Source organism: Candida theae (genome assembly GCF_024610275.1).
Source record: "Candida theae strain CBS 12239 chromosome Unknown scaffold19, whole genome shotgun sequence".
Lineage (NCBI taxonomy): Eukaryota > Fungi > Ascomycota > Pichiomycetes > Serinales > Debaryomycetaceae > Lodderomyces > Lodderomyces theae.
Genome location: NW_026261478.1, coordinates 135,732 through 154,129, shown reverse-complemented (window position 1 = coordinate 154,129; position 18,398 = coordinate 135,732). Strand labels below are relative to the sequence as shown.

General features: G+C 40.3%; 12 protein-coding genes across 12 annotated transcripts; 5 read left to right on the top strand and 7 right to left on the bottom strand. All coding sequences in view use genetic code 12, as the record gives it.

The window, feature by feature from the left end:
* Positions 1–225: 225 nt before the first annotated feature.
* Positions 226–1,680, bottom strand: ERG1 (squalene monooxygenase; the record flags this gene model as incomplete). The annotated part of the gene is made up of 1 exon (XM_051754045.1): positions 226–1,680. One exon carries the CDS (start codon positions 1,678–1,680, stop codon positions 226–228), a length of 1,455 nt encoding a protein of 484 aa, XP_051607063.1.
* A 436-nt stretch (positions 1,681–2,116) lies between these two features.
* Positions 2,117–4,030, bottom strand: GCD6 (translation initiation factor eIF2B catalytic subunit epsilon; the record flags this gene model as incomplete). The annotated part of the gene is made up of 1 exon (XM_051754044.1): positions 2,117–4,030. The coding sequence occupies one exon, from the start codon at positions 4,028–4,030 to the stop codon at positions 2,117–2,119; it is 1,914 nt and encodes a 637-aa protein (XP_051607062.1).
* A 342-nt stretch (positions 4,031–4,372) lies between these two features.
* KGF57_004524 (uncharacterized protein) lies at positions 4,373–5,038 on the bottom strand (the record flags this gene model as incomplete). The annotated part of the gene is made up of 1 exon (XM_051754043.1): positions 4,373–5,038. One exon carries the CDS (start codon positions 5,036–5,038, stop codon positions 4,373–4,375), a length of 666 nt encoding a protein of 221 aa, XP_051607061.1.
* An 810-nt stretch (positions 5,039–5,848) lies between these two features.
* Positions 5,849–6,378, top strand: CTR2 (low-affinity Cu transporter; the record flags this gene model as incomplete). Its single annotated transcript, XM_051754042.1, has 2 exons — positions 5,849–5,929; positions 6,034–6,378. 2 exons carry the CDS (start codon positions 5,849–5,851, stop codon positions 6,376–6,378), a joined length of 426 nt encoding a protein of 141 aa, XP_051607060.1.
* Positions 6,379–8,272: 1,894 nt separating this feature from the next.
* On the top strand, positions 8,273–9,394 carry KGF57_004522 (snoRNA-binding rRNA-processing protein; the record flags this gene model as incomplete). Its single annotated transcript, XM_051754041.1, has 1 exon — positions 8,273–9,394. One exon carries the CDS (start codon positions 8,273–8,275, stop codon positions 9,392–9,394), a length of 1,122 nt encoding a protein of 373 aa, XP_051607059.1.
* A 2-nt stretch (positions 9,395–9,396) lies between these two features.
* Positions 9,397–10,205, bottom strand: KGF57_004521 (uncharacterized protein; the record flags this gene model as incomplete). The annotated part of the gene is made up of 2 exons (XM_051754040.1): positions 9,397–9,457; positions 9,598–10,205. 2 exons carry the CDS (start codon positions 10,203–10,205, stop codon positions 9,397–9,399), a joined length of 669 nt encoding a protein of 222 aa, XP_051607058.1.
* A 171-nt stretch (positions 10,206–10,376) lies between these two features.
* On the bottom strand, positions 10,377–10,990 carry RPS17B (40S ribosomal protein eS17; the record flags this gene model as incomplete). The annotated part of the gene is made up of 2 exons (XM_051754039.1): positions 10,377–10,776; positions 10,947–10,990. The coding sequence occupies 2 exons, from the start codon at positions 10,988–10,990 to the stop codon at positions 10,377–10,379; spliced, it is 444 nt and encodes a 147-aa protein (XP_051607057.1).
* A 388-nt stretch (positions 10,991–11,378) lies between these two features.
* On the top strand, positions 11,379–12,695 carry ADA2 (chromatin-binding transcription regulator; the record flags this gene model as incomplete). The annotated part of the gene is made up of 1 exon (XM_051754038.1): positions 11,379–12,695. The coding sequence occupies one exon, from the start codon at positions 11,379–11,381 to the stop codon at positions 12,693–12,695; it is 1,317 nt and encodes a 438-aa protein (XP_051607056.1).
* Positions 12,696–12,715: 20 nt separating this feature from the next.
* Positions 12,716–13,342, bottom strand: KGF57_004518 (uncharacterized protein; the record flags this gene model as incomplete). The annotated part of the gene is made up of 1 exon (XM_051754037.1): positions 12,716–13,342. One exon carries the CDS (start codon positions 13,340–13,342, stop codon positions 12,716–12,718), a length of 627 nt encoding a protein of 208 aa, XP_051607055.1.
* Positions 13,343–13,902: 560 nt separating this feature from the next.
* Positions 13,903–15,327, top strand: KGF57_004517 (uncharacterized protein; the record flags this gene model as incomplete). Its single annotated transcript, XM_051754035.1, has 1 exon — positions 13,903–15,327. The coding sequence occupies one exon, from the start codon at positions 13,903–13,905 to the stop codon at positions 15,325–15,327; it is 1,425 nt and encodes a 474-aa protein (XP_051607054.1).
* A 1-nt stretch (position 15,328) lies between these two features.
* Positions 15,329–16,258, bottom strand: BIG1 (Big1p; the record flags this gene model as incomplete). Its single annotated transcript, XM_051754034.1, has 1 exon — positions 15,329–16,258. The coding sequence occupies one exon, from the start codon at positions 16,256–16,258 to the stop codon at positions 15,329–15,331; it is 930 nt and encodes a 309-aa protein (XP_051607053.1).
* Positions 16,259–16,781: 523 nt separating this feature from the next.
* On the top strand, positions 16,782–18,215 carry KGF57_004515 (aspartyl aminopeptidase; the record flags this gene model as incomplete). Its single annotated transcript, XM_051754033.1, has 1 exon — positions 16,782–18,215. The coding sequence occupies one exon, from the start codon at positions 16,782–16,784 to the stop codon at positions 18,213–18,215; it is 1,434 nt and encodes a 477-aa protein (XP_051607052.1).
* Positions 18,216–18,398: the final 183 nt, after the last annotated feature.

Sequence of the window (18,398 nt, the reverse complement as noted above, 5' to 3'; positions counted from 1 at the left end):
CCAACCCTTGCTGTGCACCTTACACTTTTGCCAACCCCTCATTCTCTCGCACTCTAAGCTTTCTTATCAATCTTGTGCAACAATTTCAAATTACATAAGAAAAAAGAGTGTCGAAAAAACTTTGTCAGATTTGCGTCACTCTAGGGTAAAGTAAAGTAACGTCATTCGCCATTCTTTATACACATAACCGCCATACAATATCACTTTGCGGCTACTTCCGCCCCTCTATCTAACTAACTCAGTCCACAAGTAAGGTGTAAAGATGACAATAGCAGTAAACAACACTTCAAAGGCTTCCCAAATAGCAACAGGGAACAAAACACCTCGATCGATGAAATTCAAATAAATAGAATAAAATGCAACACTAAAGAAATGATTAAACAACAACATGGGGAATGGTAGTACTCCACTCAATAACCCAATAGGTCCATCAACGCAATCACCACCACGTTCGAAATACCTAAAACACCCCCGTTGCAAAATTTTCAACGGTTTTTTATCGGCTGCAAATAACGAGTACAATGCAATTGATAATGTGTTGATCACAGCATCAAGGTTTTTCCGTTTACGATGGAAAATTACCAACTTCTCTTGAACCAAATCGTAGTCTTGTAAATCATCCACTGACTTTGGGTCTAATAACCGTGCCAACAAGACTGCATCGTTCAATCCTACCGTCATTCCACCTCCAGTTAATGGATGCCTCATATTTAACGAGTCACCAAGTAAGATCAACCCGCGTTGGTTTTGCTTCTTGGCGGAAAGGTACTGGTTGGGCATGACTTTGAATTTCCTCTTTTCCATCCCTTTTTTAAATGCAGGGTACAATTCTTTGGGTATGATCGGCAACACATCCTTTTCTAAGTAGTTGTATATTTCATTCTTGGCGGCAGATGGCGGTTTAGTTGATCTGAATGCACATAGCACTCGAGTCTCACTAGGTGATACTTGGTATATGAGCACTGGTGCGTGGTTGCCCAACAAGACATGTCCTTTATTTGGAGCTGGTAGTTGAGCATCCTCCAAGTAAAACCCAACAAAATAAGACCCGATTGAGGGTACATTGTTCTTCCCCAATTCAGTTCTGAATTTGGAGTATATCCCATCACATGAAATGATTAATTTGCCACGGTATGTGAATTTTTCATCCTTTTGTTTACCACTTATTCCAACAACATCACCATTGAACTCGCGCACTAATTTGGTCACTGTTCCTTCAATTGCAGTAACGTTTGGTTCTGACTTACATATGCTTCGTAGGTTTTGCAAAAAGTCCCCGTGATGAAATGCAACCCCACGCACCCGTTCATCACTGTCCCATTTGGAAACATCTATTGTTGAATCCAGTCTTAGTTTGTACTCCTTTCCCAAAGGTTTCACCGGGTTGGTCACTTGCGCCACGTCCTTGAATGGGTACTCAATAGTGACGTGGTCCCCATAGTATTGGATGTAGTATCCAGTACAATCAACGGCATTGATATCATTGATGGCATTTATCATACCCAACTCTCTCAAAGCTTTAACTCCAGCCGGTTGCAATAGCTCTCCAACTATCCTATCCGGTCGTGACCAATCGCGTTCAATAATGAGAACCGACCTTCCTTGTCGCGCCAAAGCTGTAGCTATACATGGTCCAACCACGCCGGCACCAATAACAATAACGTCGTATTCAGTAGTCATATCCCACTAATTACAATGTGGAGGTCTCTCTCAATCTGTAAACAAGGAAGGATATGTTTTGATTTCCTTCTCTTTGGAGAACAAGACGACAATTGCAAGGTATTTATTTCGTTTAGATGTATCGTATCATATGATGCTTTCAAATTTCACACATGATTTTTCTTTTTTTTTTTTTTCTAAACGACACGCGAGGGTTGAATCGATTATACGAGAGCGAATTTTTGATGCAAAAGAGCTGCATTGAGTTATTAAGGAGGAACGTCGGTAGACTTGCCCACAGAAACTATTACTTTGGAACAACAACTACCGAATAGACTGAAGAGACCTGACTCATTCAGAGCGTTTCAATAGTGGAAACTATAAAGGTTTTTGAATTACCTCCTTCAGCTGTCGTACTGAAGAACGTATAACAAAGTTCTGAATACAAAATATATACCTACTCATCCTCATCCTCCTCCTCCTCCTCTTCTTCTTCTTCTTCTTCCTCTTCTTCGCTATCCTCCTCGGCTTCTTCTAACCAGTTGATAAATTTACCAGCCAATCCTCTGATTTGAGCTTCTTTATCGCCTTTACTCCACCATTTGAGTATATTGTCTTCCTCAGCAATTTCTAAATCATACAATGATTTCAACGCACAGAAGAGCACCACTTGATTATACTCAGGGTCCAAATCGGCAATTTGCTCTTCCAATATGGCCAATAAATCAACCTCCTCTTCTGCAGTAAATGTTTGACGGCGATACATTTTCCCCCAGTGGGTAAACAATTTAGTTGCTGCTTCTTGCGGTTTCAAAGTATCAGTGGCTACAAAATCAACTATTTTCATCAAGATTGCCTCTGTGGTGACACTTCGCACATCGTGATAGTTGACATTCATTGACATACGCAAAGTGTTCAATTCCAATAGGGCAGTGTCAATATCATGGTTGTTTTCAATTGCTCGACAAACTGTTGCCACACCTTCAACGCTGAAATCCTCTTCGGGTTCAGACATCATGGAGTTGGATGAAAACCTTCTGGTACGTGAATGTGTACGCTTCTTTTTCTTAGTTACTGAAGTAATTGACTCATCTGAGCGATTAAGGAGCTTTAGACGTGATAGCATCCCCTCTATTTCAACTCCATCGTCCTTGGAGATTTTGTTGTTGGTTACAATTTCACCTGATTCAACAGTAACGTTAAAGCCTATAACGCTGTTGGAAAGTATTGCGGATTCTTTAACGTGTCCTGAAGATGCAACAATGCTGGACTCTATAATTGCGCCATCCTCTATTACTGAATCGTCCCAAATATATGAATTCAATATCGACACATTTTTGCCAATAGCGCAATTTCTTCCAATGACTGATTTCTTAATGCTACTTCCGTCGCCCACTTTGGAGTTTCTTCCAATGGCAACAGACGTACCAATCTTACAAGATTGGGCAAGTAAAACTTTTTCTTCCTTGTAGATGTTATTGAATTCATAGCTGTACGACGTATCAGTTATGTTGACATCGGGGACCATTGGATAGCACCATCTTGCTAAAATATCCTTGGAAATTGCATCATAAGTACCCCAGCTCTCCACTCTAGCGGAATACTCCTGATTTATGAATGTGTAAACGGTCTTCCTTAGCAAGTCAGATGTCAAGACCCCGCGTAAGAAATCACTTCTTAGGTATTGATAATCGAAATTCTCTTGGAAAATCTGTGGAACATGTGGTGTACAAATGTCAACGTGGCAGTCAATCAAATCATTTCGAACGACAAATTCGTCCACATCCTCAATCAATTCCGGATCAATATCGATTGACGACTTGGACATGTCTTGGTAGTAAATACACTTGTCTGTTTTCTTATCTAAAACGAATGCCGCCGGATCCATGTGAGATCTAGTTCTATGCAATGGTGAAGCATGAGTCAAGAGCATTGTCATCATGTAATCCTTATCTTGCTCCTTTTTGGTCTTGTGGAAATTATACACCTTTTTGAAATCAATATTTGTAACAATGTCACCAGTAACTAAAAGGAAATCACCAGTTATCAAGCCTCGGTTATCGATATCTCTCATGGCGTCACCAATTGATCGTGATTCCAAAGACAAGATGACGGTGGCACTCCATTTAGATTTCTCAATATACTCTTGTATTTGATCAGCGTGTGCTGAACAAACAAGAAAAATCTCTGAAATACCAGCATTGGCAAGAAACTCCATGGTGTACTCAATCAAAGGTACATTGACCAATGGCAATAAACATCTTGGTTTGGTGGTTGTCAATGGGGAAAAACGAGTCTCAAACGAGTCTGTCAATACTACCGCCTGTAGCTTTTCGTCCTGCCGTGCTGGCTTCTTAGCTTTTGGTGCCATTGCTAACGAGGGAGGAGAGAGGAAGGTGTTAAGGTCGTTGAGATGATGGGTTTTTAACTGTTTTGCAGTTCTAATGAAATGAAAAGAAAAATAAAAAAATTAAAAAAAAAAAAAAAATTTGCTCAGTAAAGTGAGGTTCATAACACTGAAGAGACAACTTTCGAAACTACATCGGTACTTGTGGTTTCATCACACCTCTCTCATTTCAAATTTCGTCAAAAATAAAACTATATACATACAGATTAAAGTAAGCGTAAACAAACCAGTTTGCGTCTCCCACGACTCGTCCTCTTTAATATCACATTAAAGGCATTTGCTCTCGCTGTGCCTCCTGTGCTTGGTCTATAAATGTTCCTTCTTTTCAGAGGATACGCGTTTCTCTTCGGCTGCTTTATGTTCAGCTTCTTGCTTTTCAGCTTGCTTTTCGGCTTCCTTTTCAGCCAATACCTGTTTCCAATGAGGAAGAGGTGCTGGCTTGTTCTTGTTGATTTCAGCCTCCTTCAAACTCAACAATATGGTTCCCAATAACAAAACAACCGTGATTGCTTGTGCATAGACCCTTGCCTGTACTGCCTTTTGAGCAGTCGTCATGACTTTATCTTTATTGATGATAGTCCATGATCCATAAAGGGATGCGGCCCAAGCAGCAACAATGATTTGGTACTTATGAGCACCCAAGGTTGTGAAGATCTTTTCCGACATGGATAAACTATTGAATTTCCTGTGCTCTTGCAACATTTGTTGTTGATTATATTCTGATTGATGCATCATCTTGTCAAATTCCCATGAGCCTTGATCAGCCCAAAACGCAGAAAGACCAATCGTTGGAACAGTAATAATGGCAGCCTTAACACTAGTAGTGAAAGTAGCAAACCGTGCTGGTCTTCTGTATTTGAAAAATGAATATATACCAACGGACAAAACACCACCGTAAACTAGCCCTTTAGCACCTTCCGATAACACATGGTTCATGTGTGCATTCTTTTCGTCTTCTGAGATAATCTTCATTGTGTGTGTATTAATTAATATGTATCAATATTGGTATTGTAGTTGTAGATGTAGATGGAAAGCAATTGGGTTGAAAAGTTGGGATGGAACTGTTAATCTTATTTATATATGAGATAATTCTAATCAGTCCATTCTGCATATAAAAAAAAATATCCTTTTCCTTTTGCTCTGTGTGTGTGTGTGTGTGTGTGTGTAGCTTCTCTTTTCCTTTCACTCGGATTTTTTTCTTTTTTTTTCTTTCTTTTTTCTCTTTTGCCTCTGGCTGCCCTGTAAAGTGTGCAATTAGTTTGTTAGTGAGCACATTAATATTTAGCGCGGAAATGTTTTTTCAGTCACTCACTCGTTTTATCCTCTTCGGACAAACTAGGAACAACTAAGTACTAATTTTAATGGCCTATTTCTGTGACTGAGCTACTCTTTTGACGAAATTTGTCTCTGCAAACTTGTTCCTTCTTTTTACGACTATTGTGATCGTGTCGGGAATGTGATTGTAAACTTTCTGCCGTGTAGTCCCTCAAACTGTACTCAGAAGACAAACAAAAGAAAATAGACCTAAGCAGCAGGAATACCCTCACTTTGTATATTGTTCCCCATTGACTTGCTGCTATGTACGTATGAACTCACGAGCTAATCTTGTTGGCCACAATCAAGTCTTCCCCCCCTGCTGTGTAAGATCCTCTTGTCACTTTTACGTCTGGACCTAAAAAGAATCACAAAATTTGAAATCCACACGGAGCAAAGAAAAGAAAACCAAAGTGTGTTTCCAAATTGACCTCTTTTCTGACCAACCAAAATAAATCACCACAACACATGCCACATTCACAAACCTCCATGGACCACGACATGCCAATGCCCTCACATCCAATGCCGGATGACACGTGCTCCATGAATGTATGTATTATGCACTATTCTTGGACACACGTTCTGCTACTTGTACTAACAGACTAAAGATGTTGTTCACTTGGGATTGGAACAATTCGTGTGTTGTGTTCAAGTGGTGGCACGTTCGATCCTTGAGTGGTTTCATAGCATCATTATTGATCATAATATTCCTTTCAGCCGGCTATGAATTTGCCAAGGGTTGGGTGGCCAATTGGGAGAGAAACACACTTGCAACAATATCTGCCTCCTCAACTACTTCAAACGCCAACTCTAGCCAGCAGCGCAAGTTCAGAACGCAAAGAGGGGTCTTTTACGGAATTCAAGTATTTTATTCGTTTTTCCTAATGTTGGTGTTTATGACTTACAATGGATGGTACATGGTTGCAGTAGCCGTTGGTGCCGGCTTGGGTAATTATTTGTGGGGGAGCTCTGGTGAGAGGACCTTGGCATGCCATTGAAAAAGTGATTCATCGTGTTTATTTCGAAGCGGTTGAACTATGTGGGGTAATGATACTTTTTTTTTTTTCTTTCAATAGACAAGCTGGTATGGATTGTTTTTGAACATTTGGTTCAATATATGATATCAAGATCTACAATCTTCACCCTATCATGTCTTGTTTAGCATTATCTAAAAGCACATTTGGGTGGCCCCCGATAATGTTTCTTTACTCAAATGCAGTATCAACTTCTCTAATTAGTTTCGAAAGCCCCAATTCAATTTCTACCAATCTATCTACTGTTCAATTTTCCTCTCGAAGGAGATACCGCTCGCAGTACTTCGAAGATTACAACTTATGGTTCTTCCTACCATTCAAATTTAGGTAGACCTACGCCACATTCGTCGCCAACAAACTTTCAGGAGATCAATGCATCTGTCACAAAGCATCTCAAATGTCCCTATGATCCATTAACCAGTTTAAGAGAGAAAAGGGGGATTGCCAAAAAAAAAAAGAAATAAAAAAAAAAGTAGAAAGAAAAAAAAAAAAAGACTCAGAAAATTTAGGGTGGTATTTGAAAAAATTAAAGTGCTCCATGTGGGGATTGAACCCACGATCTTCGCGTCTCAAAAGACTTTGGTACAGTCAAGTCCAAAAGTCGGAACTCGCCTATAAGCACGACGCTATAACCTCTTAGCTAATGGAGCGTAAAATTTGGCAACTGCGCCAGACACCAAATTCTTGGTACAAATCGAGTGCTATGAATATTCAGTGTTTTTGAATTTAACGGTTCAAGAACACAAATTTCAAGGCATTTCAGCAGTTAGTTTTCGAGCATGCCATTTTTTATCCATACTGAGACTATCCCAAGTGTGTTAAAGAGATCCCAAACAACTTTAGTTGCTTGAAACGCTGTCTGAGGTGACGTGAGATCAAAAAACAACTATCGGATTCGATGCTTTCCAACAAAATTCATTGTTACTGCTTCATTTAGCACAAAAATTGACGAATAAGTAGTATTAGCTTGTTTGGTTATGTTTATGCATGTATTAATGACATATATGAGGTGGTGGTCTGCCCCTTGAAGGTGTACAACGTTTTTATTTTCTGTATTTAATCTTTTGGCAAAAAAATCTTTGGAAAATTTCAGTGCTGAGAGACTTATTGAAGAAACATCTATTAGAAGCATTCGACTTCAAAAGAGAATTGGTGTCCTTTTTCATGTCTCTTCCAGACTTTTACACTTGGATGAGAATACTCGTTTCCATGTTACTTAACAGAGCGCTTGCTTGCTTTGATTATGTTTCAGAAATCCGAATCTGCATGACTCACCCTTCATGCGCTTTCATTTCAAGGACATATCCACCGACTGTTGAGCAACCATTCCACACTAATATCAGCACTGTAATCCAAATTGAGGTTTCAACTAAAAGAAAGATATGAGCCCACATCAAATCGTCTCCCTATACCACATTATGTGTTCACAACTCTTGACACAGCCCATACAGCTACAAACTCAGAAAGTTACAGCCCATCGAGTAATCTAGGTACCTAAACTTATGGAAAGATTCTCTTTATTATCAAGTCGATCAATGATTTACGCTCATAGATATGAAGCTGAGAGTATTGGTGGACATCTTCATTTTTTTTGCATTTAAGTAAATAAATTGAGTTAACTGGCATAAACTGTAGACCTAATTACATTTGTAATAGCACAAGTAAAAAAAAAAGTCAGATTGGATGTAGCTATATTGCACTATTGTGTTATGGTGATTCCCTTATAGTCATCAAGTTTTCGCAGCCACCTACCTTGAAGTCATTTTTGTTCCCCTGTGCGAGTTAAATTCCTGCGATGATTTTTTTTTTTTTTCGTTTTCTTGTCTTTCCTCTTTCATCAAATACCTCATCTCACCAAATGGCAGACAAAGTCAGATACTACTTGGAACAATCCGTTCCCGAGTTAGAGGACCTCAAGGTTAAGGGACTATTTGATAAAAATGAGATTACCATGATAATGAGAAGACGGACTGATTTCGAACATAGGATCACCGGACGTGGAAGTCGACCAAGAGACTTCCTCAAGTATAGTGAGTTTGAAAACAATTTGGAAAAGTTACGTAAAAAGAGGTACGCAAGGTTGAGCAAAGTGGGGCTAGTTGATACAAAGGCCAGTATAAGCGATTGGGCTGGGGTCCGTCGAATAATGTTTATACTAGACAGAGGCACAAAGAGATTCCCCGGGGATCAACAGTTGTGGGCAGAATACTTGTCTTATGCCAAGGAGAATGGTGCAATCAAAGTCATCTACAAAATTTACTCGAGATTGTTGCAATTACAACCACGTAACATTGATGCTTGGTTGTCGGCAGCCAAGTACGAGTTTGAAGTGAATGGCAATGCTAAAGGCACACGATTGTTGTTCCAGAGGGGCTTGAGACTCAACCCAGAGTCTACTACATTATGGTTGAGCTATGCACAGTTTGAATTGACTTACATTTCGAAACTTCTTGCTAGGAGAAAGCTTTTGGGTTTGCTCACTGAAACTGAAGCAGAGGAAAAGAAGGAAACCGAGGATATGATGGTTTTGCCACAAGCCGAGACCAAGTTAAATCTCCCCGATGCAGATATGAATATGCTTGGGAGCCCTGAAACAAATCCAGCTTTGAAAGGGGATGTGTTTTTGGCTATCTTCGATGAATGTGCGAAGGCGAGAGGATTCGAAGCGGTTGAGAAATTTCTACAATTGATTGATCAGTTTGAAGATTTAGACAGAGATTACTTGTACAATCATGTTCTAAACTACATTCAAAGGGAATATCCAGACGATATCAGAACAATATTCATCGACATAACATTACCAATACGAACAACAAATGATGGGTTGCAATTATCAGTCAACAAATTTTTGGCGTACAAAGCAAAGAGTCCAAACAAGGAGCTAACTAACATGTTTGTCAACAGGTTGATGCAGGTCGAAGGCAATGACAAAATAAAATCATTAATCCAAGCGATTATCAAAAAGATTAATCTCGTTTAGATTCAGCGTCCAAAGGAGAATACCTGTGTTTTCTCAACTTCAGACTGATCCAGTTGTAGGTAACTATGAGAACCAAGGTGGACGTAACGAGCGACGTTAAACCTATGTAGAAGTATAGCATTTGGTAACTAATTGGAATAAACTTGGAAGGGAATTTGTAAAATCCGCCGTCAAAGGGCAATCCGTTTCCTCTCTTTACAGACCCAACAGGTTGTAACAGATCTAGCCACCTCACGGCAAAATTTAACGTAAGCTTATCACCAATGACTATCCTAGTGGTGTTTGTTCCTGATGCATATGCAATCGCACTGATGAATGTGTTTTGTTCAGGATCATTGGTGGTTGGTTTCGTAATCAACACGTTCATAGAATGGTCCACATCTATGTGCGAGTCAGTTAAGGTTCCTCTAAAGCTGAATGTGAATGGGACATATGCACCTCCTTTTTCGATAGATGCTACTTCAGAACTCAATGGCAACCTGCAACTAAATGGAACATCTTCATGGAGGTATAGTTGAAATAAATGAAACAACTCGTCCGTAAACAGAATTGTACAGTTGAAGTCCTCATTAACCCCATACTTGAAACTCAACGGTTTTGATGTTTCTTCACATTTAGGAAAGGGTCCGTGGATAATTTTATTTTGTTGATCAAACTTGTGTTCACCCGTATCAATATTCCGCTGTATACAATCGAACGCAACTTCTTGTCCAAAAGCATAGGGCTCATACTGAGGAAGCTCGCCCTTGGAGTCCAAAGGAAACCATTGGATGGCGGATGCTAGCGGCAATATAAACGGTAATAACTTCATCCCTGTGTTCGTGAGCAAAGAGGTGGATGTGTATCAACAAAAATTCGCGTTCCAAAATAGAAAATAGAGAGGCGATCGATTTACACGGCCACTCTTCGATTACCCTTATTACAATATTTTATATTTTATACTTTGACTATAAGCCTATTATACAACAACCTCCAAATTCCTTTAGTTTCTCTTAGCGAAACGTCTTGGACCTCTTTGAGATGAAATGTTGACGGTTTGCAATGGGATCTTGAAACCCAATGATTTGACCAAGTCAGCGGTTTCGGCATCGACTTCCAATTGTCCGTTGGTGTGTGACAAGTCCAAAGCGGAAACTTCTGGAACGTATTGATCTTTTCTTTCTCTTTCTTCTTCTTGCAATTTGAAAGAAATTCCTCTAACTGGACCCTTTTGAATTCTCTTCATCAAGTGGGTGGTGTAACCAGCAATCTTGTTTCTTAATCTCTTTGATTGGATAACGGCGATTTCGGAGGTCAATCTTTTGTTGGTTTCGAAATCCAAAGTCAACTTTGGGTAAAATCTTTCGATCAAAACTTTAGAAGCTCTCTTGACAGTTTTTGTTCTAACACGTCCCTGAAAATTGAAGGTTAGTAATCATATAATTCGGGTATAAACTGTGGGCTGTATAGTTGTACTGATTCAACATCGCTTGGCTCTCTATCTACGCTTGTGTAGTTCCCTACTTGAAAGGAGGAGCTCCTCTCCAAAATTTCTCCTTCCATGCTTTACCACCGCTGTCTCCCTTGTGCACCACTCGAGCACTTCTCAAGCTTCATTTGAATCAATAACTGGACATCGTGTCATCATGACATACCATATTTGCTTGTTATCTATATGTGGTGAAGAGTAAGTTTGGATAGTTTTTCCCACTTCTGTGTTTTGATAGTTTCGCATTGGATGGAAAAAAATTTCAATTTTCTGCTCAAATTTTAATAGCCCTAAAAAGTTTGTAGTCACATGACAACTGTGACTTCTAAATAATTTGCAATAACACACGACCCATTTCGACTTGAGCCGCACGATAAAACCCGTAAATTCACACTCTCGGTCTAAACGCAACTCAAAACAGAAGCAGAGAGAGAGGCAAATACGTTCAAAGTGGGGGAGCGGAAGAGAAACAACACACCAACGCGTCCCACACGAAATCAATAACATACATTTTATATGGATTCACGTACTAAATTATTTCATTGCGATGTATGTTCCACCGATTGTACCAATCGTATAAGAGTACAATGCGCTATATGCACTGACTACGATCTATGTGTTCCTTGCTTTGCAGCTGGACTTACAACGGGGGACCACAAACCATGGCATGATTACCAAATAATTGAACAAAACACATACCCGATCTTTGATAGAGACTGGGGTGCCGATGAGGAATTGTTGTTGATACAGGGATGTGAGACGTTTGGATTGGGTAATTGGGCCGATATTGCAGATCATATTGGTAGCCGATCGAAGGAAGAAGTGGCTGAGCACTATTATAAAATTTATCTTGAAAGTAAGGACTATCCGTTACCGGAAATGGATAAGGATTTTACCTCCGTGTCGCCGTTGCAGTTCCTTGAGGAAAGAAAGGAGAGGCTAGAAAAGAGGCGAAATATGCCTTTGCCACCACCTAAGGGTAAACCAGCTGCCTCGGTACCCCTCTGTCACGAGGTTCAAGGTTTCATGCCCGGTAGGTTGGAGTTTGACCACGAAGCCGAAAATGAAGCAGAGGTTCCTATCAAGGATATGATATTTGATCCCGATGATCTGATAAACGATATCGAGTTAAAGTTGACGATCCTTGACATTTACAACTCGCGATTGACTACAAGGGCCGAACGCAAACGAATCATGTTTTTGAATAACCTTCTTGAGTACAGGAAGAACATAACCAATGATAAGAAAAAGTCGAAGGAAGAGAAGGACCTACTCAGAAAAGTGAATGCGTTTATACGCATTTTGAGTCCAGAGGATTTCAACACTTTCACGCGCGACCTTCTCACTGAGTTAAAGTGTCGCATAAGAATACAACAATTACAATCGTGGCGCCAGAATGGGATAACTACTCTTGAAGATGGGGCAAAATTTGAAAAAGATAAAGTAATTAGAGGCGCACATTATCAAAGGATGGGCAACGGAGCACTCAGTGCTAGACACTCTGCAACACCGGGTATCAATGTCAACGGCAAAAAGTACCCTTCTCCACAGCCCGATTTCAAGCCAAAAGCACCAGTGAATAGAACACCTTTGGATATAAGCCACGCGGCCGATTTTGAACTACTTTCACCCGAGGAAAAACAATTGTGTGCAACATTGAGGATCTTACCAAAACCATATCTAGCAATAAAGAACCAGTTGATGAAAGAGGCAGTGAAAAACAATGGAGTGTTGAAAAAGAAGGATGCTCGTCAGACACTAAAAATAGATGTCAACAAAGCTTCTAAGATTTATGAATTTTTTGTTCAAATGGGATGGTTGTCACAAGGGTAAACTTGATAAATATAGCTGACCTAAACAGCGAGATTGAGGATATCGGAAAATGTTTTCTTGATATGTTCAAATTTTTCACTCAATTGCGATTTCTCTGCATTCAACTGGTTAGCATATTTGTTTAACACCTTATTCAACATGTCATATCTCAAGTACAACTTGTAACGCTCGATGTAAAGTTGGTTCAAGAGTTTCCTTTCTTTGTCTTGTATAGAATTCAATTCTTCACACCATGTAATAAAAGAAATATTCGAAGTAGGGTCAATTGCATCTTTCACCGCCACTGCGTGCTTTTCCTCGACCGTGGCGATGAATGGACTTTCCAAAGGGCACGAGTTGTCAAACGAGGAGTCATGGTTTTGGGTCATTGTAATCTCCACCTCTCTAACTCGTTTTGTGTAGCCGGTGATTTCCACCCTCTTCTTCAGTGACACCGGGTTCATTCCAACTTGCAATGGGCTTCTAAAGTTTGTGCAGGTGTCGTCGTGCAACAGTTCTTCACGCAACGGAGATTCTGCACTGTCATCCGACTCGGAGACATCAAATTCGAGAATGTTGCTCTTTGGGATCTTAACCATAAATTGGTTAGCCTTTGATGGATTGCTTTTTCTTCGCTTGGCTAACTGATGATGATGATGGTCGTTCATGCTCTTTGGTTGCAAAAACGAAAAACGAGGAGAGTTGGCTGATGAGAAAAAAGAAATAATATATAATTATCAGCTCTGCAACGAGAGATGTGTTTCTGACTTCCTGTTGGACGACAACTACCACACGTCTTCCATCAACGATGCCTCTTTTTTCTTTGTAGACACCATACTCTCCCGACACAAGATTGATACCGTATGTGATACAAAAGCCTCCGCGTCCAGTTTTGCTTCACCAGTGCGACGACAAACTGAATAAAACAAAAAAACAGCTGATTTTGAGAGAGAGAGAGAGATACAGTTTGTCCGTGTTGAAATGTCGCTACTTCACTGTCACAAAAAAAAAAACAAATAAAAAAATGAGAGTGTATGCGCGACTCCAGTCAAAAAGAGTCAAAGAAAAAAAATATAAAACCACCATTGTAACAACGTATTACTAAAGCTCTACTTTCAACACTAAGTCATTTTTTAAGTTTGAATACAGCCAGTCTTGTACGATAAAAGTGCTCACTCACCTCACTGAATCAGCAATAATTCATTTATTCCTTACTTTATAATCAACTATGGAGAGCAATAATAATGTTGACTATTTGCAATTTCAGTCTGAACCTTCGGGAAGACATAAGGGAAAGACACACATTATTATAGTGGGGGCCGGTATAATAGGTGTTTGCACCGCCTACTTTGTTGTCAAGCACCCTGAGTTTGACCCCGAAAAGTATCATATTACGTTGATTGAGAGCAAAAGAGTAGCGGGGGGAGCTAGCGGTAAAGCAGGTGGTCTACTTGCGTTATGGGCATTTCCTGAACAGATTGTTTCATTATCTTTCAATTTACACCAAAGCTTGGCCAATGAATACAACGGGGCGGAAGAGTGGGGATACAGGCGATTAACCACTGTTTCATTGGAAGGTGACATAACAAACGTAAAGGAAGCCGATGATGATGTTGACGAGGATGATACGGACAACAACGTGGCGGACAAACAAAACATCTTTAAGGATAGTTTCAGACAAACCACTGCACACGATAGTGACTCTTCATCCTCGGCTACCGAAAAACCGCCTAAAAAGACGGCCAGAAACACTAGATCTACTTCAGTTGTGCAGTTGGATTCTTCAAAAAGTGCGCTCCCTTCAAGCTTAAACTGGATTAACTCGTCACTCATTGACAACTGCACCACTTTGGGTGGCACTGATACAACCGCACAAGTTCACCCATATAAATTTACAAACTTTATGCTCAGAAAAGCAGTCGAATGTTCCCAAGGAGCATTGGAATTGATTCTAGGTAAAGTTGAGGAAATCACCTATTCGGAGGAAACAGGAACTGCTACTGGGGTCATATACCAACCTACTTCAATAAAAGATAGTGATAAGTACCAGGACAAGTTGATTGAGTTGGGAGCTGACAAAACTGTTTTAACTGTTGGACCCTGGATGTCAAAAATTTTGCCCGATTGTCCTATATCTGGGTTGAGAGCACATTCGATTACCATAGCACCTTTCAAGGACCAACCAGTAAGCCCGTACGCGATATTCACCGAGTTGAAAGTGGCTCGCAATTCGTACATATCACCAGAGATTTATGCAAGACAAGATGAAGTGTATGTTTGTGGAGAGGGTGACAGCGCAGTTGACGTTCCAGAAACAACCGACGACGTTGAAGTTGTGCGGTCAAAATGTGACGAACTTTACAACCAAGTGAGTAAGATATCACCAAACTTGAGAAAAGGTCATATATTGAGACGACAAGCTTGCTATTTACCAGTGTTGGACGTTCCTTCATCGAGTGGACCTTTGATTGGAGAGACAAATGTGACGAATCTATTTTTGGCATCAGGACATTCTTGCTGGGGGATCAATAATGCTCCCGGTACTGGGAAGATAATGAGTGAATTATTGATTGATGGGAAAGTCAAATCGGCTGACATTTCAAGTTTGGATCCATCCTTCTACTTTGACGCTAGCGTCATTTTAGACGATTAATCTAATTGGTTTTTTTGCTAATTGGTATTTGCTGCTTGATGAATTTTTGCTTGATAGTTTGGATAACCGATAAAGTTTTCAACATAAACAAGCTCAAAATCATTACCAACACGGTGGCCACTAGCTTTTCATTCTTTTCCCATAGTTTGTAGTCAAATAAATGAATCTCGTCTTTCTTTCTATTTGTGAGGTATCGATCATTTGTATGTCTTATAGGATTCCAATTGGGCGCAACCTTATGAAATCGATCATTCTTCTCTACCCCTCCGTTATGTTTTGGGTTATTCACGATATCGTGGAAGATCTCAAAGTTTTCTGGCTGCTCACTCATGATAAAGTCTGGGGTTGGATGAAAATTTCCAGGCTCTGTGCTTGTCAAGATCACGGTATAATGTGGTGACGGAAGTTTACGCAAGATCTTTCTAATCAATTCATCGTGCTCACGCAAATGCGCTCCTCGGTCCCCAGTAATGGGGCTTAGAGTAATCTTGATAACTCTGGTTCTGACATCATAGTAATCTGTAACTTCGTTGTCGTCATCGTGCCAAACATTGATAGTTTCGGCATCGCAAGTGTTTATAATGTAGTCTTCGATAAAGTCCAAGTCAAGACCTGATTCAATTCGTGGCAATCCAACAATAGTCGATGACATGTACAAGTAGTTGATCAAAAAGGGCCAGTTATCTCTCTTTTTATCAGTCAAGTCTTCATAAGTAAGTCCAGGTTGATCAACTATAACATACGCATCCGATGAACATTGGGTTATTAGCTTTTTCAACATGTTGGTCACAGAAGTGACATTGTGAGGTTTGAGATTCGATTCATTGATTTCTGATTGTAATCCGGGGACTAGTTTATGTGAAGCGAGTAGTAGAGGAGCAAATGCGCTAGTGGCCAATGGGACAAGCGCTAACAAGGCTAGCAAAATCATGTTGAGTGATGTGAAGGACGTGATGTTTGACACGAAATTTTATTGTCGTGTTATTTTTCTCATGTCATCTTTTGCAACATCTATTTGAATTTTACAAAGCAATGGGAGTTTCCTCTAGCATAGGAAAAAAGTGCACACGGTACAGTAGCCATCTCCCCCCCCCCTCCCCCCTTTCTTTCTTCTACTAAGTGTACAATCATGATGCTTGAGTAGATAGCATTTGTAAACAGTACATCAATGCTTTTTTTTTTTTGTTTTTTACCGAAGACGGAGGGGAACGGCACTCGGATAACACGACCGTCACCACGATTCAATGTCCCTTCAAAGCCCTTCTTTTTGGCTGCGCTTGCAACCATTCGCTGCTGCAATTGTAAAATGTTCACCGTGCAGGGAGTGCATGCCATCCGTAAGTACATGTGTGTTTTAAATTGGCGCCGTACGAAGGACAAAAGAGGAAAAAAAAAACAAACGTCACGGTAGCTCACCCTCGCCTGCCCACTCTTCCCCTGAATCATTAACGACCATGACATCCAAAGAACTTTCCTTGCAATACGCTCAAAACTTTGTTGACTTTGTCAATGAGTCACCTACTCCTTACCATGCTGTCAATTCCGTAAAAGAGCTGTTGAAGAGCGCTGGTTTCCAAGAGCTCGTCGAACGCAATAACTGGCGTGGCAGAGTTGAAAAAAATGGGAAATATTACGTCACACGTAATGGCTCCTCGATCGTTGCATTCACTGTTGGTGGGAAGTACAAGAATGGGAATGGTATTGCCATTGTTGGAGCTCACACCGATAGTCCCTGTTTGAGAATTAAGCCAATTTCGAAAAGAACCTCTGAGGGATTCATCACGGTGGGAGTAGAACAATATGGGGGATTGATTGCTCATACATGGTTTGACAGAGACTTGTCAATTGCAGGTAGGGTCTACGTTGATGAAGATGGCAAATACGTTCCAAAGTTGTTGAAGATAAACAAACCTTTGTTGAGAATTCCAACATTGGCTATCCATTTGAATCGCGAAGTTAATACCAAATTTGAATTCAACAAGGAGACAAAGTTGGTTCCAATTGCAGGCCAAGTTGCTTTAGAAAGCTGCGCGGACGATCCTGAGTTGAAAATGTCTCCGGAACAGTTTGAGTCTGTCCAGAATGTCATTTCAAGACACAACAAGTCATTAATTGAGTTCATTGCTAAAGAATTGAACGTCAAACCGGAGCAAATTGAGGATTTTGAATTACTCTTGTATGATCACCAAAAGTCGGAAATTGGTGGATTGAATGACGAATTTATATTTTCGGCAAGATTGGATAACTTGACGTCGTGTTTTGCTGCGACTGAGTCATTGGTTGAGTCTGCTGATGATTTGGCAAACCAAAAAGGTATCCAGTTGATCAGTTTATTTGATCACGAGGAGATTGGATCTCGTAGTCTGCATGGTGCAGACTCTTCGTTTCTCCCAGATGTATTGCTGCGTTTGACCAAAATTGACTTTGATGGGAATAAAGATGTGGACTTTTTCCATGAAGTTATTTCAAAATCGTTTTTGCTTTCTTCTGATCAAGCACACGGTGTCCATCCAAACTATGGCGATGCTTATGAGTCGCAAAATCGCCCTCAGATTAACTTGGGTCCAGTAATCAAAATAAATGCTAATCAAAGGTATGCAACCAACTCTCCAGGAGTGGTTTTGTTGAAAAAAGTTGCCGACAAGGCGAAGGTGCCACTTCAATTGTTTGTGGTTCGAAACGATTCTCCTTGTGGCTCCACCATTGGTCCATTATTGAGCTCGAAATTGGGTATCAGAACTTTGGACCTCGGAAACCCGCAATTGTCAATGCATTCAATTAGAGAGACTGGAGGTGCCTACGATATCATTAGACTCAATGATTTGTTCAAGTCATTTTTTGAAAATTACATCGATTTAGAATCAAGAATATTATGTGACCACCTTTAGTGGGCACTCAAAGGGGGGAACACGTTTTCTGAAGAATAACCAATAATGTTTCCGGGAGGATCGTAACTGCATATGATGTAAAGGTCCTTGTTGGGACACCGTTTATAGGCACATCCAACAGAGCTAACGCTATTCCATATCATCGCAGTGAAATGATTGTAGATGTCTTCTGAGCCGTACACG